Source organism: Carassius carassius, chromosome 3 (genome assembly GCF_963082965.1).
Source record: "Carassius carassius chromosome 3, fCarCar2.1, whole genome shotgun sequence".
In the NCBI taxonomy this organism is placed as follows: Eukaryota; Metazoa; Chordata; class Actinopteri; order Cypriniformes; family Cyprinidae; genus Carassius; species Carassius carassius.
The window spans coordinates 21,487,834-21,505,712 of record NC_081757.1 but is presented as its reverse complement, the minus strand read 5'-3'; the positions used below and the strand labels follow the sequence as shown (position 1 = coordinate 21,505,712).

At 38.1% G+C, this 17,879-nt stretch overlaps 1 protein-coding gene across 1 annotated transcript; it reads right to left on the bottom strand.

The window, feature by feature from the left end:
* Nucleotides 1-4,412: 4,412 nt before the first annotated feature.
* LOC132123298 (alanine aminotransferase 2-like) lies at nucleotides 4,413-14,873 on the bottom strand. Its single transcript, XM_059533856.1, has 11 exons — nucleotides 14,334-14,873; nucleotides 12,738-12,827; nucleotides 11,441-11,549; nucleotides 11,063-11,193; nucleotides 10,735-10,978; nucleotides 8,827-8,906; nucleotides 8,084-8,220; nucleotides 7,539-7,713; nucleotides 7,186-7,341; nucleotides 6,608-6,720; nucleotides 4,413-6,510 (listed from the first exon to the last, which is right to left on the bottom strand). Exons 1-11 carry the CDS (start codon nucleotides 14,637-14,639, stop codon nucleotides 6,411-6,413), a joined length of 1,641 nt encoding a protein of 546 aa, XP_059389839.1. The 5' UTR covers nucleotides 14,640-14,873; the 3' UTR covers nucleotides 4,413-6,410.
* Between the last annotated feature and the right edge of the window lie 3,006 nt (nucleotides 14,874-17,879).

Below are 17,879 nucleotides of genomic sequence, written 5' to 3'. Positions count from 1 at the left end.
GTGTTCAATATAACGTGTTCATGTTTCGCGTGTAAAAACATAGGTGAATTGTGTGGAAAATAATATCTGTATACCGCTGTTTTCACTCATAAAAACGGGCTGCTGACTTCCTTGTTCTATAGGAAGTCCCTCCTTCAGAAATACGTAACGAGTTCTGATTGGGCCAGCGGTTCCGGTGTTGTCGACATCAGCTGAGCGCAGGCTGCCCTCCTGGAAACAGCGATTGGACTAGTTTTGAGAAGCAAGTGGGCAGGAGCATGTGCTGGAGATGTACTTATAATCACAGGAGCGTTTTTTACTGACGAGATGCGCATGACATTAAACTGATTGAGATTGAGGAAGTTGTCCTCAGCAAACTGTCCTCAACAAAATGTGCTGCACATAGTTTTACATGTGGATTATAATTTTCGGGAACCGAGTTAAACATAAATTGTAACCATTATTCTCCAAGTACAGCGTCCATGGGAAGGCCAAACAAAGATGATTGGACTGGATTGGATGATTGGTGATAAACACAAACGCAACTCTTCTTCTCCGTCGGAGCGCATCAAGGTCACGCCCCTTTTTGTAAATTCGTGTTTTAGTGACGTAATTACTGCAGGAACTAGTCAAGTCAAGTCACCTTTATTTATATAGCGCTTTAAACAAAATACATTGCGTCAAAGCAACTGAACAACATTCATTAGGAAAACAGTGTGTCAATAATGCAAAATGACAGTTAAAGGCAGTTCATCATTGAATTCAGTGATGTCATCTCTGTTCAGTTTAAATAGTGTCTGTGCATTTATTTGCAATCAAGTCAACGATATCCCTGTAGATGAAGTGACCCCAACTAAGCAAGCCAGAGGCGACAGCGGCAAGGAACCGAAACTCCATCGGTGACAGAATGGAGAAAAAAACCTTGGGAGAAACCAGACTCAGTTGGGGGGCCAGTTCTCCTCTGACAAGACGAAACCAGTAGTTCAATTCCAGGCTGCAGCAAAGTCAGATTGTGCAGAAGAATCATCTGTTTCCTGTGGTCTTGTCCTGGTGGTCGTCTGAGACAAGGTCTTTACAGGGGATCTGTATCTGGGGCTCTAGTTGTCCTGGTCTCCGCTGTCTTTCAGGGATGTAGAGGTCCTTTCTAGGTGCTGATCCACCATCTGGTCTGGATACGTACTGGATCCGGGTGACTGCAGTGACCCTTTGATCTGGATACAGACTGGATCTGGTGGCTACGGTGACCTCGGAATAAGAGAGAAACAGACAAATATTAGCGTAGATGCCATTCTTCTAATGATGTAGCAAGTACATAGGGTGTTATGGGAAGTGTTCCCGGTTCCGGTTTACCTAATTAATGCAGCCTAAAAATCCTTTAACGGATTTGGATATTAAAAGCATATTAGTATGTAATGTGTAAGCCAGGTTAAAGAGATGGGTCTTTAATCTAGATTTAAACTGCAAGAGTGTGTCTGCCTCCCGAACAATGTTAGGTAGGTTATTCCAGAGTTTAGGCGCCAAATAGGAAAAGGATCTGCCGCCTGCAGTTGATTTTGATATTCTAGGTATTATCAAATTGCCTGAGTTTTGAGAACGTAGTGGCCGTAGAGGATTATAATGTAAAAGGAGCTCATTCAAATACTGAGGTGCTAAACCATTCAGGGCTTTATAAGTAATAAGCAATATTTTAAAATCTATACGATGTTTGATAGGGACCCAGTGCAGTGTTGACAGGACCGGGCTAATATGGTCATACTTCCTGGTCCTAGTAAGAACTCTTGCTGCTGCATTTTGGACTAGCTGTAGTTTGTTTACTAAGCGTGCAGAACAACCACCCAATAAAGCATCACAATAATCTAAACTTGAGGTCATAAATGCATGGATTAACATTTCTGCATTTGACATTGAGAGCATAGGCCGTAATTTAGATATATTTTTGAGATGGAAAAATGCAGTTTTACAAATGCTAGAAACGTGGCTTTCTAAGGAAAGATTGCGATCAAATAGCACACCTAGGTTCCTAACTGATGACGAAGAATTGACAGAGCAGCCATCAAGTCTTAGACAGTGTTCTAGGATATTACAAGCAGAGTTTTTAGGTCCTATAATTAACACCTCTGTTTTTTCAGAATTTAGCAGTAAGAAATTACTCGTCATCCAGTTTTTTATATCGACTATGCATTCCATTAGTTTTTCAAATTGGTGTGTTTCACCAGGCCGCGAAGAAATATAGAGCTGAGTATCATCAGCATAACAGTAAAAGCTAACACCATGTTTCCTGATGATATCTCCCAAGGGTAACATATAAAGCGTGAAGAGTAGCGGCCGTAGTACTGAGCCTTGAGGTACTCCTTACTGCACTTGTGAACGATATGATACATCTTCATTCACTGCTACGAACTGATGGCGGTCATATAAGTAAGATTTAAACCATGCTAATGCACTTCCATTAATGCCAACAAAGTGTTCAAGTCTATGCAAAAGAATGTTGTGCTCAATTGTGTCAAACGAAGCACTAAGATCCAATAAAACTAATAGAGAGATACACCCATGATCAGATGATAGAGGGATGTAGTCCAAACGGGTCGTTTGTTGTAGGCGAATTCTGTTAAAATAAAATATCTCGCTTGGCATTGAACTTTGAGCTTTAGAATTTTACAGATTTTATTTATACTCTAACAACAACATTACACACTAAAGTTTAAAACATGGGATCACGTAGAACGGGACCTTCAACAGTGGAGCTCACAGATTAAATTATGCAGGTTAAAGGTTTGAACGTGGTGATTCAATATGATCAACGTTTCACTGTATAAAAGGGGTTTTCATATGATTTAGGTGCTAAAGCCCAACAGATCTGAAATGTTTCCCTTGTTTATTATAGACAAATCGTAATGCCAAATGCCAAATCGTAATCTAGGGTTGGACATGACATTATATGTACCCACTCCAAAAGGTCATTTGTCACTGAAGCTGCCTCATATATGCACGGTCTATGAAAGCAGAGCAGTTTAGGAAACACATGTGACATACCAGGGGCATAGCCAGTCTTAAAATGAGGGGGCAACTCATAATATATACACACACACACACATACATATATATACACTATCTCTCTTAACACCTATAAATAAAAAACAGCTTAACACCTGTTCACATTTAAAACAGCATATTTACTTCACCATTTCAGCAGAACAGTCATAACAGCCCACAACATAGCTCGGTGATTATTACCTTTTACATGAGTCTAACCTCTAACCTAACGTCGTAGAATCTACGAGGGCAATTATTAAATGATGTCATCATACTCAGTCCAGAAAATCCACCAATTTACGTTCGAAAAACAGCAGAATATATACAGCATAAGCAAATATATATGCCGCATAAAATCACAGCATTTTTACTTCACTGTTTCAGCAGCATAACAGCATACAACATAGCTAAGCGGCTATAATTCAAACCATGGGATTACCTTTTACATGACAAGGCGGAGTAAACGGGGCCGATTATTATTGAACTGTAATCAAGCCATGCAAACTCATTGTACCATTTTGGGGAAAAGCAACGATTCTTTCCGGCAAACTCAATGTAAGTAAATGCGGTCATCACTGGTTGTGAATGCGGTTTATCAGTTGCAGACAAATCATTGGGCATTATGCTGATCTGTGTCGTGGAAGTCTTCGCTACACTCCTGTGATGAAATGCATTTCTGTGTCCTGAGAAGCCTCAGGTGCCACTTCACTCGCTGTTGCAGAGCTTTTTTGACAAAGCGTAATATTGTACTTTGCGTGACAGCTGCCATTGTCACTGAATATTAATGAACTCTCAAGCGAAGATGACGGCGTCAGTTACGCACAACAGGTGACATAGGCAAATCAAATCAAGTTTGAAAACAGCCGCATTTTACCGTGCAGCATTTTGATTGGTCAATCTATCAATCAGACTGACAAATCAACATTTTCTTATTTTACTTATTTTATTTTAAGCAATCGGAAATCTGAGGGGGCCGGACATGTAAAAGAGGGGGCCAAGGCCCACCCAGGCCCCCTCGTGGCTACGCCACTGTGACATACATGTAGAAAGGATGATCTGGTTTGCCTAAAGTCACGTGCCTTTACCTCAAACCTCCTGTGTTGGGAGACAAAGGTACTGTGGATTTTAAATAACGCTGTGAACACCAGAGGGCAGTAAATCCCAACCGTGAACTATAATCACATTCTCGACTGAAGTCTGCAACTGCTTTTCATTTAGAAAGAACGGTTTAACAGTACATAGAATTTTACTTGTGTACTTCTTTTTAGTTGTATGTTCTTACATTCTAACTGACAGGATTGACATCTGAATGTAGTGCTGAATAAAAACATGTTTTGTTTGGCAAACATAAAATAAGGATAAAGTGATTATCCTTGTTAAAAAAAGACAGACAAAACAAATGCACTTTAACAGTGTTCATAAGTTTAATATTCGTTTCAAAATTCTATATACAATGGGCCAATTTCCAAAAGCCTGTAAAGAAAAAATGCATAAGAAACAATTAAGCTTTTTAAAAAAATCTATATTACAAGCTAGTAATGCATGTAGGGAAAACTCATTTGACTAAAAGTTCACAGGTTTGAATAAAGGCACCTCATATAAAGTGATCAGTTCAAAGGATGCAAGAAGGCATTAACTTCTCATTCACTGTTAATGGCTTTGATATGAAAGTTGAGACGTCAGAAGGGGAGGGTTACAATGGAGTCAACATTGGCACTAAAATCTTTTAATGGCTAATATTTAATTGGTAAATCCAACAGCCTGTCTGAAAAGAACGGGGTTGCACCATGAAACCGGTTTTGCTGGCTAGCTTCCATTTGTTTTGCGTCATCCCTGGGTTTTATGTACCATAAAGGTGGGCTGATTTTTACAAGTGTCCAGCACCACAATAACTTGCGATACATGGCTCGCCTGCTCTATGCCAGGTTTTGTTTCGAGACCTCAAATCGAAATTGGACCAATCAGCTGTTAGCAAAGTGATATCTTTGGCACAACAGTCAATCAGTTATGATTATTTAAAATAATTTTATGATTTACATATTGAGTACATAATTATACCCTCACTCTATTACACATTTGTATTTATAACAAGTTTATGAATTAAATATATACAGATGATATGCAATATAAATTTTATGCCTTTTATGTAATTACATAAGGCTTTAAGTTTAAGCTTTTGTTTCAGTCACAGTGGAATTATGTATTTTATTGACTAAGACTTTAAAGTCTTAATATTTTTTCCTAATTTTCTCCCAATCTTAGGCAGAAGAGAGATGTAAATCACACGGATTCCTGCTTAAAGTGAATCTCAGGTTCACAGCATACAACTGGCTGTTCTTCAGAGGTCATTTCATGTCCACGTTTACATAGTTATGAATGAATTCAGGATGAAGGTCTGAGCTGACAGCAGCACCATGGTTTCAGTAAAGCCTGATTGGATCGGTTTGGTTTTCTGAACTTGAAACCAATCCTGTAACCCAGAGTTTGTTCAGCTAGCTTCATGGTACAGGCCCCAGAACTGATTCAAACAGCATTATGTTTAACAGTTGAAAATAACTCGCAACATAAAACCAGAGGAAATAAAATACATCAGTAAACATTTACAAGCCCGTAATTTCTCCACGCATGCTTCCTTCATTCCACATTTTCAAATGGCTTTGGACACACAGAATTAGGAGACACATAAATCATCGCATTAGTCACAAGATAAGCTTCTGTGGAAGAATGTGGCTAAGCTTAAGATAAAAGATGTTTATGTACATTGCTTGGCAATGAGTGCAACTAAGAATGAGGACAAGATAAACATTAAGAGTCCCTTCTTGTAAACATTCTAGAACCATAACAAGTGTTCATCACAACACCATCCACACTCACCCCCACCTTGCCACCAAGGTAAAAAAAAAAAACATCCATACATACACATATATATATATATATGCATCAGCTAAAATGGTTTTGAATAGTTCATAAGGCGCTACAAAGGAGTTTCAAGCTAGTTATTTTCAAGTAAGTTATGCATCAGTCTTCAAAATGTAGTTCCTGGTTTGAAGAGTTGTTAATAAACAACATCTGTAACTGAATCTCATGTCTCATGATAGAGGGTGTCTATTTACCACACACCCTACTGCAGATATGATTATTTAAAGACAAAAATAACGTGTCCAATTTTATTTACTGAACTGTGAAAAATAACTGAAATATTGAAGAGTAGTGTTATATATCGGACTAAATCGCCAATATTTCCGTAAAACTCTTCCAGAAACCATTTTCTTTAAATCAACATCTAAAATTAGAATGAAAAAATACTTAACACACCAACTACTTATTTAAACTGTAAAGGTAGTGTTAAGTAGCGCTGGACTCATGCTTATGTTTTGCAAATCAGGTCAGATTTCATCTCACTCCAGACCGGAGTACTCTTTCAGGAAAGTGATGTGGAAATCTCGCACTTTGCCAAGAAGTACCTTCAGCTTTTCTACGGATGGCAGGATTGTCATTCTGAAATGAAAACAAACAGATTCAACGTTTAAAGAGTGCTATGGGATAATCACCTGATAGCAAATAAAATGTGAATTTGTTTGATCATAAAGTTTACCTGAAGTGATACGTTCCATCTTTCTGCCCAAATCCACTTCCGGGAACAACGCATATTCCGGTCTCCTCCAGCAACCTCAGGCAGTAAAACATGTCCGGCTGCATCCCTAGAGCCTGTCCAATCACAGACACATTTCATTCACCGTGCATTTCTGACTGTCTTCTGATGAAGAACACAGAAGCTTCATTCCAGTAGAAGAGCAGCTTCTCAAGTCTCAATCTGTAGCAAATTACCATTCTGCAAGCTATTATTCACTCAATTCTTATCAAGTTTCTAAACATAAAAAAAAGAGCGTAGCTAACATTTATATAATTATTAAACCGTAAGAGTTATACAGTTGGATTTAGTAATTCAAGTAAGAGTACTGGACAAACTGTGCTGAACTAGTACAACCGGTTACACCCTTTGTAATCAATTTGTAAACACTTGTCATCAGCGGTGATGACAGGAAGTGTACACAGTTTGCTCTGAACAGTCTAGAGTGCCCAGGAAACTAGCGGACAGCTAGGATGACAATACCAAAAGCAAGTCAAACTCCACTAGAAAGCCTTTAGTTCTACTGAAGTAGGAGCACTTGCCTTGGCTTCCTCCACTGCCTTGGGAGGGATAAAGATTCGAGGGAAGGCGTACATGGCCCCCTGGACAGGATTACACTTGATTCCTGGAACTGAATTCAGGATCTGCTCAGTTAGTTTAGCTTTTTCTGCCAAAGCACCCAGCACTGAGGATTTCTCCTGAAAGAGATCGAACAAACCCAATCATGCCTAGTCAAACCCAAACATTAAAACTCTTCAGGGCCGTTTATGTAATAACAGATAACTGATGCATAACATTTAGAGGTTTATTTACTAGAAACCACATAACCATCAAGTCACTGTCAGTGCCAGTACACCATGTGCTTTACTCCACCAGCAGACACTAAACGACTAACCTGGTGGAACTGTGTGAACGTGTGCTCTTCTGGTTGAGGAGGGTTGACAATCACATCCATTGCAGCCTGGCCAGCCAAGGGGGGACACAGACGAACTGATAAAAGCTTGACCAGCTGGGCCTTGACCTCGGGATCCATGTTGATGACCTCCATATATCCTCCTCTGAAGCCACACCTGTGGAAGGACAAGGACATATCACACAAGGTTGCCACGTTCAGTAGCCAAAACATAAATATTGTCAGAGAAACGCTCAATTTCAGTCAGGCCACATTCCACTAAATATGGAAAGGGTTTTTAACTAATATAAACACCACAACGCTCACTTCAGAGATGTCCTTACAAATGGCAGCTTGACATTGAAGGTGGTAGATATTTCTACATCCTATCTATTTAAAATGGCAAATTACAAAGCCAGCCGATGTCTAAATGTTTGAGGATAGTGTGGTTATGTCATGTGAAAGTGTCGGCGAAAGCTGATCTTGAGGCCGTCTCAAGTAAAGGCACATGCTGACCCCTGCAGAGGTTCAAGAGCAGGGATACTCACTCTCCCGTGTAGCCTTTGGAAGAGGAATGGAAGGACACAAGCTCCACATTGTTGTAGTACTCGGGACCCATGTCATATAGCACCTTCTTGAAGGAGTGAAACTGACAGTCAGGAGCGTACACGTTTTCCTGATACACCTGCCAGCAACAGTACAAATCAACATTTAATGCATAATGGGCAAAAATATTCTAATACACTGATTTGGTGTTTAAGAAACATTTCTTGCAGTTATTATTGTGGTTTTACATTTTTGTGGAATCTTTCTTTAGGATTCCTTGGTGAATAGAAAGTTTGAAAACCGCACGCATTTGAAGAATGCGGGGTGGTGTTAGCGCAGTGGATAAGACGCATGCCTGTGGTGTGGGAGACCCGGGTTCGAATCCACTGTGAACCGCCAGTGTGTCCCTGAGCAAGACACTTAACCCCTAGTTGCTCCAGAGGCGTGCGACCTCTGACATATATAGCAATTGTAAGTTGCTTTGGATAAAAGCGTCAGCTAAATGAATAAATGTAAATGTAAATGTAAGAAACTTGTTGCAAAATAGAACGTCTTTAATGTCACTTTGATCAATCTAATGCATCCTTTCTAAATAAAAGCATCAATATCTTACCAATAAAATGTAAAAAAATAAATACTGGCCCTAAACTTTTGAATGGTAGTGTGTGTTTAAAGTTAAATCACTTCCAGCTCAACTAGTTTCTTATTTAAAGTGTAAACGTAAAAGAGCAGAAACTGTGATTACCTCATCAGACAGAACAAAGAGATTCTCTTCATATGCAAAGTGCAACACTTCTTCAATGCATTTTTTACTCTGGACCTGACCTGTAAAGAGCAAACAGGGAGGAAGGAAGAGAGATGACAGAATTTAAAGGGATTTTTCACCTAAATATCAACAAAAAAAACTACAAAAAATACATCAACATGATCAAATCTAGCACAGCATATCTTGACATGCTTCATTTTAATCCATTCATTTTAACTCTCAAACCGATGCATGAACACACATATAATACACATTTACAGCCTCCCTCTTCAAACAATATTATTAAAAAATTTGATGACTCATTCAGCAATCCAGATTTCATCAGGAAACCATGAACCATCACAACACACCTCACTCCAGAGACAGGATAGCACAAGCCTGGGCAGACCACAAAATGTGTCCGACTTAGGGATGTTCATTTTGACAAGCGACGCTCGTTAACCGATTACTAACCGACAAGATTATTTTAAATGAGAATTGGAATACATTAGAAAGGATAAGTGTCTGTGACCCGTTAAAAATACTAACATTCGTTTTCCAGGGAGAAATTTTAAATGCGCAAAAAGCTGCAAACAACAATATATATATATATATATATATATATATATATATACACAAGAAATATGTTTTTACATAAACTAAGAAAACGAAAGAAAAAACTGTGCAGCAAGTAGCCTATGCAGAGGTTCGTTTCATTTTTGTGGTGCGCGAAAGGAAACTAAGACTATTTCTTTAGGCCTATTTTATAAAAGCACTAAGATGTTTTTATACTGTAAAAGTACACAAATAAAAGCAAATATTTTACAACTTCTTTATGACTAAAAGGAGGAGTTGCTTCCACTGTTAGAAGGAAAAAATGCAAGTTGCACCGGTGATACATGTGCGCACATTGTTAAGTTTTGATACCTTGACAATGTAGCCTGTTTATTATCATAAAACGCAGTCAGTCAAACATATGAAAAAAAAAGAAAAGAAAAAAAACACTGCTCAGTTTAAATATGTAGTGAAATCTGTGCCGTTAAGCATCATCACCTTACTGTTGTGATGTAAAACATTTAGTTTTATGTGGATATTGGAACAGGAGTGAAATACATAAATAATATTTTGGCATTCAAATACATTGCGAAAACGGAAACATTTGATTGTGTCGAGAGACCCAACGTTGGTTTCAGTTTTGTTTTAGCCTAAATAAATTTGTTTGGGCTTGTCATCTATAGCTTCTTCTATTTTTAATTCTTGATCTTTCTAAATACTGTTAAATTGAAAGGATTTGTTGCGGAGTGCAGGGAACTAAAATAGTTTACACTGTTTACTATGTTTGTAAACATTTTGTGTCAGAATTAGGCCCATTTCTCAACAAAATAATAAAACGCAACTTCTACACGACTTAGGCCATGTTTTTTTTTTCCCTCACTCTCTAAAAAATATTTTTATATGCTTAGCCAATTTTAACCATGCAGCAAACCTTTTAAAATATTTTGATAAATTACAAAAAAAAACAAAATACAATTAAATAAATAAATGACTTTTAAACCGTTTAACTGATTGTATTAACCGGTTAAAATGAGCACCCCTAATCCGACTAATTTAAATTTTACACAATATTCTATATTCTAACAGATTTTAAAATTCATATGCAACTAAATTTTTTTGTCCACACAAAGCTGTCAGCTGCAGAAGACTTTGAATATTGCCTACAAATCATATGGAAGTCATTTTAGATCTCATCAGAATCGGTCCCCACTCATGATGGATCATGACTGGAAAAAGAACATGAGGTATTAAAAGGGGAACGCTCTTCTTTCCAGCACACCTGCTACTGGATCCAAACAAACACAAGGGCACTACGTTTCCTAGCAAATGAGAATAGCTTTACAATATACCAACCAGTAGGGTTGCCAGGGTTAATGATGCAAATGACTCTTGGCCGACAGTGCTGCTTGGCAGCCTGATAAGCTCTGTGAAGTTCATTGATGTCCAGGGCCCAGCAGTTGTCCTCGTCTAAGTAGTAGTTGACCTGAACCGCATCCATCTCTGAGAGTGCAGCGGAGTAAAGCGGGTATTGAGGAATGGGGATCATTACACCGGTCCGAGAAGAATCTTTGCCAGACACCAGTAGCCGTAGAATAGTCTTAAAAACAAAGTTTGGTTTTGTTGGTACTGTAGGCCAAGTAACCCGTTAAGTCTTTTTGATGGTATACATCCAATGACTTACCATAATGCCATCACTAGCCCCAGTGGTGAGGTAAATGTTTTCCCAGTCTGAAGGAACTCCATCTCTTTGCTCTATGTACGCAGCGATATCTTTGCGGATGCACTCCACGCCTGGGCTTGCACTATATGACCCTGTGACAGAAACACAGGGGTTAGCACTCATAAAGCACTTACTGCAGCAAAACACTGAATGGAACGGAGTGTTACGATACAGGTCTTTTGTTTCCCAGCTTCCTGAGAACTGTGTGATCTGCAATAACAGGGGATCATGGATGCTTTCCAATCGCTACACTGTAGTAGGAACTTTTTTATATATCCTTTTATATCATGGCCTTAAGCAGTTTCAACCACACATCCGCAGAGGAACAAACGCACACACCGAGACTTTGTCCTCCGCAGCCCTGCAGGATACGCCGTGCTCTCCATTTCGCATCCTCTGGGAAACTGGGGCTGTCCATCAGTTCAGGGAATGTACAGAGAGCCACCACCTGCACAAATGAACACACACAGAGAAATCACTCTTATTTGTCTGCAGTCATTGAGTGCAATTTGAAAGATTTAAGAGCAAATATAGATCATTGTTCTCTATGCATGTCTACTGCTTGTACAGTTCCACTAAAATCTAAATGCTAAAATTCAATTTGCACTAATTTTATAATTATTCAAAACAAACTGCAACTGATTTCTATATGCATCATGTTGTAACTTCTAAGCAAGATGATTAGAGTGGTTATTCACTTGCACACTGAGAGGGGGAATCAGAAATTTGAGCTGGAACATTATTCCCAAATATAACAGAGCCCGGGCCAGATGGCTGTGAGTCCAGTCCCTCCTAAAGTTTCCAAGCCATAATAACCCGTACACGTCAAAGACAGCTTTCCTTTGACTCTCTTTTCCTTAATGATAACATGAGCTCAAGAATCATATGACCACACTGACCAAAACTATGACTATCATGCAAAGCTGTGATCTGTTGGCTCTAAAGAAAATGTATTTCTCAGGCCATCACAAAAGCTTTTGTTCAGCTCATAACGAAAGGCTGGATCGACTTTGACTAAACTAGGTCAATCATAAGAGACAGTATTCCACTGGAATTTGCAGTGTGTTCCAAAACTGTGAGCGTTCAACAAAAGCCATTTTTCTTTCATGCTTACAATGGTGAGCACAAACTGGACTCCTCATTAACCTGAATAAACTAAAACGTTTGTAGGTTCCATGTCGTTTTTACGGTCTAAATGAGCTGAAAATCTGTTATGTAGTTTCAGGACCATTGCATAGATAATAAAAATACATTGTGTTGTGGCACAGCGAGTGAACAGTTCAGGGGAACCAGATATGCATGCTGTAAAATAGGAAATAAATATACTTCATTTAATGTTGTGATAATGCTGAAGTAATGACAGATCTCTTCTTTTGTGTTATGATCATCTAAGTTGAATGTATTATTGAAAAAGAAAAAAAATGCGAGCTGGGGTTTGGTTCTATGCAGCTGCTGTTGATTGGATTTTGAGATGTGGGCATTACATTTAAAAAGTGAGAAGTCTGTTGTTTCACTGGAAGACTGAGTTTATACATTTTTATGCTAATTTTAATACCAAAACAATTTTTTAATGAAAATATTACTTTTATTAAAAAGATGACTATGAGACAATAATAATTTGTGCATTTTTGGTTACCTGTCTGAGGAAGGTGATTGGCTGTTGTCCCATGGCATGTGCATCACCGATGTTGGCTTTGATGACTTCAGAGAACGGTTTCGTACCACCCTATAAGAAAATAAGAGAGGTGTCTATTATGTGAACAACCCCTTTACAATGCCACAAGTCTTGGCCAGAATCCATGTTGCAAAGAACACATCAAATAGACCTGTCCTCACAAGCACGTTCTGTAGGGAAAAGATTGTCTACCAGTACTGCGGTGAAAGCAGGTGTTTGTCTGAATATGCAAAATTAGGTTTGGTCACGAAAACTAGGTGTTTCTGTTACATTTGTATAAAACTAAGGTTGTGAAATGAAGTTGTAGAACATTTTGTTCTTCATATCAGGCTACGTATCATGACCTACTACAGACATAAATCAGAACTTTCCTGTCACTTTCGATAACAGCAAAATTGAGATTACGTCATTGTTGTCCTCAAACATTCTGTACCATCTAGTCACATGCTAAGGGCATGGCAACACAAAGTTGAGCAGTCAATCAAGGTCATGTAATGAGATGAGGAGTCAATCAGGGTCTGGGGGGGGGGGGTCATGCTCTTGTCAGAGGTCTAGAAGGCACCTGTTCAGGGACTATAAATAAAGCTCCCTTCCTAAGTGATCATCTATCATTGCTGAACAAGCAAGCTCGAGTACTTCTGCGTCATGGTAAAGGGTTAGATAACATGGAAAGCATCACAAGATTCAGCAGCTTTGCTCCATTGCTTTGATAATGGCACTGCAAGTAAGTCAGAAAGTGGACTGAGCACTGCTTTTTTTCAGGCAACCCTCATGGACACAACAAGAAAGGATATAATAAAAACAATAATAAAGACGTGCCACTACAAGGCATGCAGGGTGGATCGTTTTGCACATTACTTCGAACCACCAAACACATTTGGCATGAAAAGCAGTATATCAGGGGATGTCCTCACATCTATTCAGTAACTAGTGTAGAATTAATGTTACAGCAAGCTTTAATATTTCCTAATTTATTTTATTCACATATTTATTATCCTAAAATGTCTTAAAAAAATAAAAAAAATTTTTATAAAAAAATAAAAAAAAAGCTTTAAATGCATTTGATTCCAACAGCAGCATTTGACAAAACCTAATTGAAGTTGTTGCTGTATTTAACGGTGTTAGCAACTATAAATTAAAGTGCTTTGATGTCATGTCAATATCTCAACATAACTGGTGTTAATGTCCTTGGTCAAAACTCCAGAAACTATTAATTCAATAACCACATTTGATGAACGCATTTTTAAGATTACCCTGCCTCACATAAATCACCACTAAACATGTCAGTAGTCAGATGTGTGGCAAAGAGAAACACAAATTTACATACGGAGACTATGACTGTAATTAACAAAAAAAAAGGGTTAACTTTGTTTTCAGCTTTCGATTGTGTCTAACGTTACCCCGGGCAATTTTTACCGCATTCTAGCACTGGTTACAACTGTGAACAGAAATAAAAATACGATTTATTATGAAAAGAGTGTTTGTTTCATTGGAGTGTCTTTAGATACACATTTATGAACATGTAGCTCTGGGATGCTGCATTTGAATATTTCTCACCTCCTGCAGGTATCTCTCGATCTCTCCGGCTTTGATGACGATGGGTCCTCTCACGGCGTACTCCACAGCCTTCACCTGCGGGTTCAGAGTGTCCATAGTCAGGGTCTTCTCCCGCATCTTCCCGTCGAGGCGCCCAGCAGACGCCTTCGCCTCGGCGGTGATGAAGCGCATCTGGCCGCGCTTCTCCACGGACGGACCTTGAGATTTGTGTCGCACTCCGGTAAGAGAAGTCACTTTTAAGGGGGTACACTGATCGAGAGCTCCGGCGATCAGTGATCGGGCTGCCAGCGACTGCAAGCGATACATTTCTGCTCAGTGAGGAAGTCGAGTCTGTCTGGAGAACAAGGGACGAGGATGCGCGTAAAAAGTTACTACTTTAAATATACTGCTCTTCTAACCGCAAGTTAAAGCAAAGGATAAAATTAACAATTAAAAAGCGAAATCACTTCAGAAAACGTTTCTTCTATACGACGTCGATCCGCATTATCAAATGCTTAACTGTACCAAGCTCACATCAAAATTATCTCATCGTCGCCTACTATAGCGTCCGCCGGCTATCTTTATGCGCTCATTCAGCGCGATCATGTTTCTGTTCGTCATGGGGGTTGTAGTTCTTATGCTGCTGTTTGATCTATCCTCACCATTCGCTGCGCTTAGAATAAAACTACAATACCCAGCGCTGAGTAACCGCAGCCGGTGGGTGTGTGAGGGGCGGAGACTTTACCCGTTGTCACAGCCGAGAAAAATTTCATCAGCATACAGCCGAGAAAAATTTCATCAGCATACAGGGGTGTGCAAAAAGTCTCTAATTAACGTTGATAACAGTTTTTGTTTTGCAATAATTTTTGCACTAATTACACAACCTTCATGTAATTTTTCAAAACTCGAAACAACATAATTCCCAACCGATGATCAAAATTGCATTTTTTTTAACACAACCCTTTTCCCAAATTCTTGGATACAATCACTGATCTATAATATAGAATATAATATAATAATATAATATAGTCATATATATATAGATCAATGGATACAATACACATGAACCAAAGAACTTTTGTTCATTGAACTAAAATCACTGGTTCAAAATGACACAATTTAAATTTAAATTAGATTTAATTTAATCTAAGTATTACTATTTAAAAATGCAACACGTGTATTACATCTGAATTGAGTGTCTATTTATTTAATTACAATTATATAACTATAAGCTGATGATAGAGCTGGAAGCTCTTCATATTTTTTGGATGAGGCAGGCTTTAACCTGGCCATGACATGGAGGAGAGGTTGAAAGTGACCCAGAATGTTGGGGGGCCTGACCAACCCTCACTGAATGTGATTTTGAGGGGACCAATATCTATATAGTGATAGCACCGAAAGCAATCTTGGTTTCATTCCCATCCACAGTTTATCACCTTGTATTTACCCCCATACTCGCCTTTCCTGTCCTGTCTCTTTTAGAGTTCAATTCAAAATTTTGTCTAATTTAATTCTGTTCCTAAGTCCCTCAGATCTGCTAATAAACCTCTTTTTTACGTCCCACGGTCATGACTTAAGTTTAAAGGTGACAGAGCCTTTGCAGTAGCAGCTCCATGGAATCAGTTGCCACCTGACATTAAGAGTGCTCCATCTATTTCAATTTTTAAACTTAAAACACATTTTTATTCTATGGCCTTTCCTGATTTTTAATTTCTTGATTAGTATTGTTACCTTGGATTTGTATTTTATTATTTTATTTTATACTTTGCTGTATTTTATGATTGTTTTGTACAGCACTTTGGTCAGTGAAAGCTGAATTTAAATGTGCTCTATAAATAAAATTTACTTACTTGCTTACTTTCCTTACTGTAACCTGACTGAAGAATTTTTCTCCACATGGATGTGGAAGGTTTACAATAAGCACCCTCACAAACAAGTCACTCATATCCAGGCATAGATGGGTGCAATGACATCACAGGAGGAGACCAATCTCAGAAGATTTTTTTCCAATATGTTTAGCTAATGAAAACATCCATTATGATATGGTTGAGAACCTGTGGCCAAATCCACGAGTCGGGGTTGATAAAAACATAGAAGTGCAGTGAGGAACACTCCAGCTGACATTTTACTGAAGGCCTAGTGTGGTTTTCTTTATTATTATCAAATTCTTTCTTACCCAAAGTTTTTCGAAAAACCTGTAGTGAGTTGATAATTTAATCATAATTTTCAATTTTTGTGTAGAACCATAAACTAATAGAACCAATGAATAAATCATTTAAATAATATAAAGTTTCATAAACCATAGGGGTTTTGTTCATTTTAAACGTAGTATCCTACTAAAATGTCTCATACATGAATTAATGTGTTTGTTTTTTGTTTTTTTGGAAAGTATACACCAATTTAAGTCAAAGACTGGAGTAGTAAAAATATTTCATTCATCCGGATAAATGCTGCCCTCTGTTGGACACAAGGCCAATACTGTTTGTATTGTGTGTTTTTTATTATTTAGAATATTTTGAATCTCTCACTGGTATACCATCTGTTTGTCATGTTGCTTCTTATCATTATTCATAAGCTATTTTATTAGATATCAGGTAGATAAGATATCTCTCTCTCTCTCTCTCTCTCTCTCTCTCTCTCTCTCTCTATATATATATATATATATATATATATATAAATGCTTTCACTTATATGATTTCTCAGTTGTTCCCAAACAAGATTCTCTTTCAGTCCGATCGAAATTAAAATTTTCTCAGAAAACATCAACACCCTTTGCACCAGTGGTCTACGTCTTCTTGTGAGAGGTTAAAAGAGCAGCCTTGTGCTGAACAATGACTTGTTTAGCATATGAAGAGGACATGAGATTCCCATAGTGCAACCAACAACCATGAAGTCTGCAGAGCCACACATAATATTCTTTAATGATTTTCCTTTCTTTTTCTATAGGCACTCAACAGAAGGCTTCAGTATTTAAAGAGATATGGACAAAATGTAAATGCTGTGATTTTAAAACACTAAATCAGGCCATGACATGCAGTGTTTTGGGGTAATACTATCACTGACTAAAATAATGATAAAGGAAATGCTTTCTGCAGACAGGACAGGCTGGTAGAACAGTAAAATCAGATGCTACAATTACATATTTGCATAAAATGGGAGGATTTTTTTTTGTCTGTTTCATTTTGCTTAACCTTAAAGTGCAATTAAGTATTTATATTCTAAAATGAAAATAGTCCTCTGATCATCTCTTACATTTTTATTGTATTACAAACCAAACATATTCCTGTAGACACGTTTAAAATGTTTTGATTGTATCCTATGTTGTCAGATTTATAAAGAGTATAAAAAGTCTAGCAGTGGGGGTGGGGTTATGAGGAGCTGAGTTTTGTCCTTAACAATAGAACAAAAACATTAACTGGAGCACAAAAAGCAGAAGACATACACAAAATGTGATTGCATTGTAAGCCAATTATATGAAAACATCTGCTAAGAACATTAATAAGCCTATAATAACTGAGCTGAACATGTTGTCTGTCAGGAACATTAAGACACTGAGTTCAAATTAAA

Bases quoted from the DNA above. Each gene is read 5' to 3' on its own strand.
- LOC132123298 (XM_059533856.1), bottom strand. From the start codon at position 14,639: ATGTATCGCTTGCAGTCGCTGGCAGCCCGATCACTGATCGCCGGAGCT. The intron at 7,342-7,538 runs GTTAGTCGTTTA...GATCTCTTTCAG, and splicing joins CGTTCACACAGTTCCACCAG to GAGAAATCCTCAGTGCTGGG. The intron at 6,721-7,185 runs GCAAGTGCTCCT...GTGATTGGACAG, and splicing joins AGGCAGTGGAGGAAGCCAAG to GCTCTAGGGATGCAGCCGGA.